The 11,625-nt window shown below is 45.3% G+C and overlaps 1 protein-coding gene across 1 annotated transcript; it reads right to left on the bottom strand.

The window, feature by feature from the left end:
- Nucleotides 1–6,258: 6,258 nt before the first annotated feature.
- Nucleotides 6,259–8,249, bottom strand: LOC111991029 (uncharacterized). The gene is made up of 2 exons (XM_024022798.2): nt 7,606–8,249; nt 6,259–7,552 (listed from the first exon to the last, which is right to left on the bottom strand). Exons 1-2 carry the CDS (start codon nt 8,247–8,249, stop codon nt 6,259–6,261), a joined length of 1,938 nt encoding a protein of 645 aa, XP_023878566.1.
- Nucleotides 8,250–11,625: the final 3,376 nt, after the last annotated feature.

Here is an 11,625-nt window from a genome sequence, read left to right as displayed (position 1 = left end):
CCCCGGGTTGGGAGAAGAAAGTTAAGGTAACCAATATTCTTGCGTCAACTAAGAAGACTCCTACCAAGCACAAGTCCGCAAGTAAGCCCAAGTTTGCTGCTGCGCAGCCAGCCACAGGTGCTCCCCTTTCTAGCATGACATGGGGTAGCAAGAGGAAAACAACTCCCCATCCTATGTTTGCCACTGAGCTAAGGGTACATTATGTTAGGAAAATTTTCCATTGTCTTTTATGTTTTACTTTAACTGCTAACCCATGTCGCGCCTACTGCTTTCTTTCTTTAATGCTGCCTCTTGTCCCCCTCATTTTCTTTACAGTCTAAGCATAAGGAGGATGCGTCAGCCGCCCATCCTATTAAGCTTGACGAGCCTGTATTTGAGGTAATTTCCACTATCTTCCTCTTTTTTTTTTTTTCTCTTTTTTTTTTTCTTTTACACATATTTCACCTGCCACGTGTTCTTCATTTGTCTTGATCAGCCGTAGGTTCTTTTATTCTTTACCACATGTATATATATATATATATATATATATGCATTTCTTTTTTCTTTTGCCTTCCAGGATCAGCCCGAGCCCCTTTCCATCTATCATCCCACAACCGAGGAGATGTCTGCCTCTATGGGCACACCCATGGTGGGTTCTTTTAATGAGGCTGGTGAAGCTTTTCAGACACCCATTACTTTTGTTGCTACACATGGGATTCCTGCAGAGGTTTCTAGCCCTCCCACCGGATCAGTACCCAGAGAAGAGGGTACTCACACTGAGGGGTTAGGGAAGCCACTCCATTTCCGGTCGAGATGCCTACTCCAAAGGAAGTTGTTCCTCCTGCCATAACTCTGACCGAGGCTGTTTCACCTATCGTTCCTCTTGTCATTTCTACCAGTGATCCTTTTGCGACTCTGTTTTAGGCTACGAAGGACGGTTCTTCCTTGGTAGTTACTCATTCTTCTATTCCCAGTTCGGCCACTCGCGGGCCTGATGTTGATTTATCCTCCGAGGAGTCCAAGGATATTCTTGAGGATCTTGGTGATGAGCCCGTCTGCTGAGGAGGATTTCTGAGTCTGAGGAAGAAGAGGGTGCTCCACCCGAGGCTGGATTCACAGGTATGTCCTTTCTCCCTTTTTTTCATTAAGTCCACTTTTCCTTCTTTATTTACTAGGCCCACTCTTCTTTTTTTTTTTTTTTTTTTTTTGCATGTCTATTTTTTCTGTTTACATAGACCTTTGAAGGGCTAGGCATTGCGGCAAGTGTAGGGGTGCCTGCAGCAACCACTCCTGCCGCGCCCACAGCACCCATTCCTGTTGTATTTTCTGTACCAGCTCCTGTCATATTTACAGCGTCAGTTTCTGCCATTCCTTCTGTGTCTGCTTCGGTTCCTCCCACAGCCCCCATTGTTATCGATCCTGGTAAGCTTTCTTTCCCTTGTCTATTTTTCATTTACTCCCCGTGGCTTTGTTTCTTTCCTCTTTTCTCTTTTAGTTCCTCGTCTCATACCTTGTGTTTTTCCTTGGCAGGACCACTCCCCATAGTCCCACTTCAGTTAGAAGGGGGCAGCAGTTCTGCCACCCTTCCAGACCCCGCGGGCGAGGCTGTTGCCTTTTTTGCACATTTTAACTAGCCTGAAGTCAATGACCTTGATCCTGCAGCTTTCTGGGGCTTCAGGCCTCCTTACGTGGACTTTCATGGCTTTAGAGTCCCTGAGGACTATGCTTCTCATTTGGCGATGATCTATAACAAACGTGGGGACTTCATGCAGGGCTTCCGACTTGGTCGATCCGCTAGAGAGCATTTTTTTGAAGATGTTGGGGAGTGTGTTGAATGACATCGAGCATAGCTTTGTTGATACCATCTCTACCGAGAGGATCCTGCAGTGGAGGGCTGTGGTGCAGGAGCTTGTCAATGTCAGTTTTGCTGTGGAGTTCATTTTGGATTACCTTCAAGAGATTGCCCGAGCCATTTTCATGAGCAGGGTCCGGCCTACTGTTGATGCGATTGACTTGGGCCTTGAGATCTTGAGAAAGGAGGTGGCAGACTTGGAGGGTCGTCGCGAGCGTCTTCTTTTCAGTATTGGTGGGTCCGATCATTTTGGAGATCAGCCTCTCATTTCCGGACTCCGTTGATGATGATGCAGTTTCTTCCTTGTTTTGTCGTTTCCTTTTTCTTATGACTATATCTAGTACATTATGCTTTCTTATAGTACCTATTTGGCTAGTTTGCCATAGTTTGGGTTTGTAACTTAACTTTGTGATGCTACACTTTACTTTTCCTATGACATATGATGATAATACTTAGTGCTTTTCATTACATCCTCCTGATAATACTTAGTGCTTTTCGTGTTGTGACATAGTCACTTAAAAGATGGAAAGGTAAAAGGAAACATAAAGGGTTTTTTTTTTTTTTTTTCTAACACAACAAAGGAAGAAAAAGACAATCATATGAGATTTCTCCTTAGGCATAATATCGTTTCAACCATTTCCCATTGATGGGATCCATTAAATCTCTGTCATCCATCTGAGTCAAACGGTAGTACCCGCTTGGGTGTGCCTCTCTTATCACAAGGGGTCCTTCCCACTTCGGTGCAAGCTTGGACGGTCCTACTAGGCCTCTTCTAACATAGTCGGCCACTTTCAGAACAAGCTGTCCTTCCTGGGCCTTTTCTCTTTTTTCATCAAGTCCCTCTAGGTCTTCACACCTTTCTGCCGCAAAGACTTCTTCTTCTTCCTTTCCTTTCTCTTGCATCTGCATGACCCTTAGGGACGGGGTCATTATCTCTGCTGGGCTCACCACTTTAGTCCCATAGACCAAGGAAAAAGGTGAAAAACTTGTGGCTAACTTAGGCGAATTCTTGTAAGCCCAAAAAGCGTCTGGCAGGTGCATTGCCCATCCTCCCGTGTACTCCTGGCTCATTTTACTGATAATTTTTATAAGGGTTTTGTTTGTTGCCTCCGCTTGGCCATTCCCTTGAGGATAATAAGGTGATGACCGGTGGTGCTTGACTTGGTAGAATTCTAGCATCTTCCTTACTTCACTATTGACAAAAGGTGTGCCATTGTCACTGATGATTCTGTAGGGTACCCTGAACCTCACGATTATGTTTTCCTTAATAAAGTTTGCCACCGCTCCTCCGGTGGCTTTGCGTAGTGGTACTGCCTCTGCCTATTTAGTAAAATATTCTGTAGCCACTAATATCCATATATATCCTCGTGACGATGGGTTAACCAGTCCTACCAAATCAAGCCCCCAAGTGTGGAAAGGCCATGGGGTCACCATGCTGTGCAAATTCTGCGGATGGGTGTGAATTAAGTTGGCCTGTACTTGGCAACTGTGGCACTTTTTTACAAATTCTGCCGCATCTTTCTTCATGGTAGGCCAGTAATAGCCCATTTGCAGCAGACACTTGTAAAGTTTTTTCTTTCCCTGGTGTTCCCCGCATTCTCTTGAGTGTACTTCTTTCACCATTTCTCCTGCTTCTTCGGGGCCTAGACACCTCAAGTGGTCCCCATCATACCCCTTTTTGAAGTAGCGTGTTGCTAGCCTCATAAGTTTATATTTTTCACTGTGCTTCTGCTGCAGGATGCCTTTCGTCAAGTACTGTATAAATGGGCCTCTCTAGTTTTCGCAGGTGAACACAACTTTCTTCTCTATTTGCCGCAAGTTGGCAGGCCTCACACTAAGTTTGGACTTGGTCGCGTCTTTACCCATGTTTGGCCAATAAAAGCCTGCCCTTTGAAGTCTGCGGTAAAGGCTGACCTCTCCGCAGGATCCGCAAGTTTTGTCATGTACTTCTTTCAGCTTTTTTTGGGCCTCCTCTAGTCTTACACATCTGGCCAAGACCCCACCTGGCATCCTGCGGTACAATTCCCCCTTCACTAGCGCGTAGTCTTTTAGCGCCTTCAGTCCTGCGGCATCATCTTCATTCACCAGGGCTTCTTTTATGGGAATCCGCCAGTCCTCGTTGCACTGTTCCTCTCGAAATTTCTCCCTCAACGTATCAATTATCGATTCTCTCCTTTTCCTGACCTCTACTCTGGTGCTATCTCCTTCGAATATTATTTGTGAGCCCAGCGCAGCTAACGCGTCCGCAAACCGATTTTCATTACTGGGAGCGTGCTCTATTTTAAAAGTTGAAAACTTTTCCTCGATTTTCTGGGCCATTGCTCTGTATGGGGCTAGGCTAGGTTATTTCAAGGAGAAACTCCCGTTGGCCTGGCAAACCACCAAATTCGAATCATCTAATACCCTTAAGTGTTTGACTCCCATTTCGAGAGTCGTAGCCAGCCTAGTTAGATAGGCTTCGTATTCTGTGGTATTGTTTGAACAGGGGAATTCCAATTTGAACGACAGTGCTACCACTTCGTCTTCTCCATGGTACAAAACTACTCCCACCCCTCCAGATTGGGCAGTAAAGGACCCATCAAATTTCATTACCCATTGCTCTTCGGTTTCTTCTACCATGGCTACTTCCCCCAGAACTTCATCATCCAGTGGGAACTCTTCCTCGCTTGGAAATTGTGCCAATAAGTCCGCTATAGCCTGGCTTTTTACCGCCCTGGGTGTCCTCATTCTTAAATTATATTGCGACAATTGTAGCAACCATTGGGATATCCTGCCAGAGAGGATTGGTTGCTACAGCAAAGCTTTGATGGCATTGGATTTGGTTATCAGCCACACTTCGTAGGCCAAGAAATAATGGCGCAACCTCTGTAAAGCATATACAATGGCTAAACATGCCCTTTCTGCCCTTGGGTAATGGGTTTTTGCATCTTTCAAGGCATGGCTGATATAATATACTGGTTGCTCGATGCTACCTCCATCCTCTTGGGCGATTAACGCACCAATGGCATACGAATTGGTGGCCAAGTAGAGCAATAGTGGTTTCTTGTGAATCGGGGCCTGCACTATGGGGAGGTTCATCATGATCTGCTGTAGCCTTTTGAAGGTTGCCTGCTGCAATTTCCCCCACTTAAAATCCTGCCCCTTCCTAAGCAGCTTGGTGAAAGCAGAGGTGATTGATGCCAATCCTGGGATAAATCTTTGGATGTTCGAGACTTTCCCCAAAAAACTCTTTAACTCCTTTACCATACTTAGAGGTCTCATGGTTGCGATGGCCGTAACTTTGGCCGGGTCCATGTCTATTCCCCTGTTGTGAACTAAGAAGCCTAGGAACTTCCTAGAGGACACTCTGAATGTGCATTTGAGAGGGTTCAGTCTCAGTTTAAAGGCTCTGCACCTCTCGAATACTCTCCTCAACACTTGGAAGTGTTCCTCTTTCTTCCTTGATTTTACTACTATGTCATCCACATAGTCCTCCAGTTCACGATGCATCATGTCATGAAATATGGCCGTTATCGCCTGTTGATAAGTGGCACCCGCATTTTTCAATCCAAAGGGCATTATAATGTAGTAGAAGTTGCCCATAGGCGTTCTGAAAGCGGTTTTCTCTGCATCTCTCGGCGCCATCCTGATTTGGTTATACCCGTTGAACTTATCCATAAATGAAAACACGGCAGTTCCTGTCGTGGAATCTATCAGTAAATCCATGTTTGGCAAGGGAAACTCATCCTTTGGACAGGCTTTGTTGAGATTCCTGAAATCTACACAACATCTTATCTGGCCGCTCTTCTTCTTCACGGGCACGATGTTGGACAGCCATCGTGGGTGTTGGATAGGCTTAATGAATCCTGCGGCAAGAAATTTCTATATTTCTTTGATTATTTACCCTTTTACCTCCGTGTGGAATGTCCTGGCAGGCTGAGCTATTGGCCTGGCCTCTGGTTCCACATTCAACATGTGTGCAACTAGCTCAGGGTCTAACCCCGGCATTTCATTGTATTCCCATGCAAAGACGTCTTTGAATTCTTTCAAAGCAACATTAGTTCTGCCTTTTCCATTTCTGTCAAACTTGCACTAATTAAGATAGGTCTTGGTCCCCGTGAAATAGATCCTAAGTCAACTTCTTCCATTTCTTCTTCTGTCGTAACCTGTACTTCCTGTTCTATCACAACTCCCTTATTTTCATTACTTTCTTCCTCTGACTTTTCTTGAACCACGCAACACCCCAAGTTCTTGTGTTACCGTTCATGGGTAGGGCCCTTTTGTGTTTTACTCGTAGGCCCTTCGCGCCTTCATAATTTATAAACAATCCTGCCATTAGGACCTTGAACCCTGATGCAGTGAGGTATATCCTCTGATCCTGCGGTTAACGCTTCCTTCCTCTTCTTTTTTTGGGCCAGCAACTCCCTCAGGTTAGGCTCGGGATCATCCTAGATGTCTTTCCATTTTGGCATGAAGGTACCTTGTGGTCTTGATACTGAACTTTCCCCAGATGGAGCCCATTGATCGTAGAACATGGTTTCTACTGAATGAGCTTCGACTTGCTCAAATGGTGAGTGGTTCGCTGCTATGCGTATCATTCTGCCGTTTATCCATCCTTTCACACATTGGTGGTATGTGGATAGAACTAGCCTGTGTTTATGTAACCACGGTCGCCCCAAGAGCACGTGGTATGAGACTTCCATTTTTACCACGTGGAACTGAGCTAGAGAAGCTATAGGTCCCACTTTTAACCACAACTGGATATGGCCTACGGTGTACTCTCCCCTTCCACTAAATCTCGTTACTTCCATTGGACACCCTTGGATCTTTCTTTCTGAAATTCCCGCAGCTTGCAGAGTGCTTAACGAGATGAGGTTTACGGAAGCACCTGTATCTACTAAGGCTCTTTTTATAGGGATTTGATTTATGGATGCTACCAGGTAGAGAGGTCTCCTGTGGTCTGGGTACCCCACTTCCATATCTTCATCACTGAAGGTGATTTCGGTCGACTCTTGTAAAAGAGACCTATTATCCTGGACTTCTGCTGATAGACGTTCTACCTCTGCCCTAAAGGTAATGCTCACTAGAGCCTCGGTGGCTACTTTTCTTTCTTTTGTTGTGAGGCCCAGCTGATCAAATAAGTTTTTGAATTTAGAGCTCTGCTGTAAAGTAGTAATCGCTACGGCAGGCAGGGTCGGATTCTCTTCTTCGTCATCCCCTGGATCCGCATAAATCACTACTGTTGCTACACCTTTCCCTTTGTGATTTGGGAGTGGGTTTCTTTGGACTTCCTGCTGGGACAGTTCTAAAGTCCCTTCCTTTATCCTGCGGTGCACTAATCTGTGGAGTGCCCAACACTCTGCGGTAGAATGTTGGACATAGTTGTGTAAACGACAAAAACGCGGGTCCTTCATTTCCTCTTCTGTGGGCTCCCTAGCAACCTCGTTAGATTTGAAAACGCCATTTGCTATCCATTTGTCTAGCAGTACGTCTAGTTCCTTTGCGGTGCACGGTATTAGCGGGGGAGTATCGTACTCCCTCCGGTCGGTCTTTCTCCTCTGCTCACCGTGGACACCGCCATGGCTTGCAAGGCACTTCTTTTGTCCATGCTTGGCTTTACGGACTAGGCAGTTTTTCTCGCCTTTTGTAATAACTGCGCGAACTGGGAGATTTCGAGGTTTTCTAGAACTGCCCTGTACTCCCTGATTATATTCGTCATGCACTTCTCTACCAGCGTCCTTTCTTCACAATAATCATAGCAATCGAGTGTTATGTCCCTAAATCTCTTGATGTACTCTATCAAGTTTTCACCATTCCTTTGTTTAGTCGCTTGCAGTGTTGCAAGTGTCACCGTTTCTTCTCTGTGGAAGTACTTGGTACAAAATACATCTACCATATCATCCCATGTTAGGATCGATCCTGGCTTTAAGCCAATGTACCAAGTATAAGCCCGGTCACACAATGATTTAGAAAATTCTGGAAGACACAAGTCCTCGTCTGCGGCATAAGGGCCAAGCGTATCGATGAACTTGCTCACATGCTCAACAGCACTTCCCTTCCTGCCATTATATTGTGCGAAAACTCGTGGTTCATACCTCTCGGGGTATGGTTTACTGAGCACCCTTAGTGGGTATGAGGATCTACATGCGTAGAATCTCTCCGTTGGTCCTCTAGCTCTCTCTTGCTCCAAGAGAGCCGCTACTTCTGCCATAGTAATAAAACGTTGATCCATATTTTGTGGAACACCTCCTACTAGTGCCTCTTTTGCCGCATGCTCTGGATCATGCTGGCTTCCTTTCCCCTTTGTTCTATCCATCTTTAATTGAGGAATTTCTTCCATCATTTGCTGCTGCGAATGCTGTAGAGCCTGCAACACTTCCATAAAGGTGTTAGCATTGTCAGCAGGGATCCTTGGAGAAAGTTGGGGTCTAGCCCCCATCTCATCTTCCACCTGATTAGGCTGTGGTTAGTGGGCCATTGTAGGCCTGGACTCTGCTTGTGAGGGTACAGCACTTATATTCCGTGTTGTCCTAGACTTCAAAGGCATTTGTTTGCGAGGGCTCTTGTCCCTGGACTATTTCTCAACTCCCTAGTGAAGTCGCCAATTTAATGTAGGGTCCTTTTTTATCGTGTTGGGCTGGGCTGTCCCTTTGTGGTGGTAGGCCCAAGTGTTCTGGGTTTCGGGAGTCAAGACTAGTCTAACTGGAACTCAACTTGGCTGAGTTGTGCACAAACTAGGCCTCGTCTGCCAGGAGAATGCTTGCGGTAGGCAGAGCTGTTTCAGAGAGGCTTGTGGCAGACAGACATAATTGATAAAAAAACAGAACAATGTATTCTAGAATGACTAGATAGTTCTTTTAATAGTGAATGACCAAATGATCCATAATCACAATAATATAAACAATTTTGACAAATAAAGTAGTAAGGGCAAATAGTAATAAAGATTAATCAACAAATAAAGGAAATAAGTCCAGTTCGGTTCGCGAGAGCAAGGTCAGGGAGGAAGAACGCCTCTTCTCAACACGATTAACCTCCAACGAAAAGAATTCCTGCCGTGGAAATTAATGGGTTTAAGGGAGGCGGACTTGAATGGACAATGCCCAGGACGATTATATATGAAAGCAGGGATTTGAGAGGGAGAGAAAGGAAGGGACCTATCGGTGCATGCCACTAACACTAGTCTTTCCTTAGTGATTTTCACAACTATAGTTTTTAATATTGTGCTCGCCTATTTTTCTAAGTATGTTTTAGAGTCTTTTTCTTTACGTTGTGTTGTATTGCGCTTCTTCTTGTTTTTCCTGTACACGGCAGAGGTTTTCTTCTTATAGTGCCTGCCGTGACCGAATTTTACTATTCTACCCCTTAACCTCCTTTGTCTGGTCTAAGCGTACTTATCGACCATCACTGTTCCATCTGCGAGTTCCCCTGTTACAGACAGAGACAATTATTTTGTCTGTTAGCCTGTCGTGGCACCTCTTCCTACCGCGGTGATGTTTCTCTCTCTATCCCTCATGGCATGCACCTATTGGTTCCAACTCATCCTTGCCTCTTTTGGGTCGTATGTCATCCCAGCAGGACGTATCCCCCAAAAGAGCTTGAGCAAGAACCTCAAAACAGGTCTTCCCCTCTCCCCACCTCCAAACCATGCCCTCTTACCTCTGACCCACGACCCCACCATGTCCCATATTGGCTGGGTATAGGCTGGTGGTGCCTGGGCCTTACGCGTGCATATGTCTGAAATTTGCTTGTCGTTCATGCATCTGCCGTGGACTGGAGACTTTGCCTGTATTGCTTACCGTCCGTTTCTGGCTTTCACGAGCTGCTACTCTGATTTCCCGCTCTCGTAGGGTCTGGGCTTTACCGAGTACTGGGCTTTGTGTTCTCTTCAACCCAATTCTTTAATTGCCTTGGCTTCCTACCGTGTTACTCAGCCTTTCCTACTGCGGCGATTTGTTCCTGCTGGGCCTCTTTTCAAGCCTGCCGTTCCTTTCTTTCCCCCAGTGGCTTAATATAGCCACTGGTGTTCTCACTTATGGGCTCTAGTATCCCTTTCTTTTCACTTAGGCCTTTTTCGGCCCATTTACTTCCTTCGAACTTCCTTGGTCCATTTACTAGCTACGCATCCTATGGTCTTTTACTAACTTAATTGGGCTTCCCTGGCTCAATTTCCTCATTTTCATCCTTGAGGTTCATGGACTTACCATTATCTCCTACTTTCTTTGTTTACATTGCTTCGGGCCTGCCGCGGCCCATCCTCACTTTTCCAAACCACATACTACCCATGGGTGCTGTTTTCTCTCTTTTCGGGCCTTTTAGGCCCACTTACTTCCTCAAGACCCATTCGTTTATATTAAGGGTCTGTAATCCATTATTCCTGCTGCCCGAACCTAATGGTTTTACTTAGTCCGCCACTTCTCTGCTGCCCGTATTTCTGGGTTGGGCTGCCTTCTGCCTATTTCAAAAAAATGACCCTCAACAGTAGTAGACACAATGCTAGCAATAGGGAGGGCCAGACGCGTGTTGAAGGTAGAAGTAGAGAAAAGACTAGGATTAGGAACCCTCCCAATCTAAGCAAAACCAACAAAATCTGAGAAGGACTTTTGAACTCTTTTCCAATAGCCAGCAAAGCCACTAGAAGTAAAGACTCCCTGCTAGGAGTTTGACACCACAAATTGAAGGCTCCTTTGTGACCAGTACAAAAAATGCTGGAGCCTTAGAAATGGATCCAGGGAATGGGGAGATGGCACTACCTCCTTGAACACCGATGGGATGTCCTGATCAAAACCAAATTGCCTAAGTACCTAGTATGCTAAATAATGAGTATACTTTGGACTACTTGATGAAGGTACTAGAAGCCATGAGGGGCTGGTACAAGCCAAGTATGCCAAGCTGCCTTCATCTCCTCAGCGCAGATTAAAGGCATTCCTTAGGAAGTTAAGGAAAGAGGCCAACACAAAATCACAAGCGAACCTAGGACTGAACTCTTGAGGAAAACGCCAACTTAAGTGCCCTATATGATCAAAAAATTCCACTAAATTGAGGCTGTCCCCTTCAAGTTAAACTAGCGGAAGATGATTTGGTAGCTGTCAGTAGAACTACTACGTAGACCCTTGTTGAGGTTCAAAATTGATCACAGTCTAAGGTCCAAAGAAATAGCACATTGGGCTCATTTCATAAAAAATAAAGCTATAGAAAATAAGAAAAAAGTAAGGTTGGGCTCATGTAATGAAGAAGAGAGAAAGAAAAGAAAGAAGAAAGGGGCAAGAGGCCTAAAGGGTTGGGATCCAAATACCCATGGAAGAACAGAATACATAAAGTAAGAGAAAGGCCCAACTGGCCAGGACCAATAAACTAAAAAGAACCCAATAAGAAAAGCTAGGTCGGGATCCTGGAAGTTACCAGAGTCCGGGGATCTCTGGGATGCACAAAATAAGGTTGAAGCAAATTCAAAAAGGGATAAAAGATAAAGAGCATGCGGGTCTCATGCTCTAGACACACAGTGGGATCAAAAGGTATGAAGCAAAACGCAGGAGTTGTGCCTCAAGGAACCAACGGTGAGAAAACCATAAAAAAAGAGGCAACTAGGAGGAGCTTTCAACTCAGCAGTGAAGATTCCAACTATTTGGGAAAAAATGACAAAGACGGAGTGTAACCAAAAGCTGGGAGAAAGGGCCAAATGGCTAAAGTTCAGCAAACGGAGGGGACCTCGAAATGGAAAACCAACTAGGGGCTTTCTGCTTGGTCGCACCGAAAAACAAGAAGCTATAAGAAGAAAAGGAAATGACCAACCTTTGAGCAAGAATGGCACAGCACGA

The sequence above is a fragment of the Quercus suber genome, unplaced genomic scaffold (genome assembly GCF_002906115.3).
Source record: "Quercus suber isolate HL8 unplaced genomic scaffold, Cork oak 2.0 scaffold_674, whole genome shotgun sequence".
Lineage (NCBI taxonomy): Eukaryota > Viridiplantae > Streptophyta > Magnoliopsida > Fagales > Fagaceae > Quercus > Quercus suber.
The sequence above is the reverse complement of the archived record's forward strand: the minus strand, read 5'-3'. Positions and strand labels throughout refer to the sequence as shown.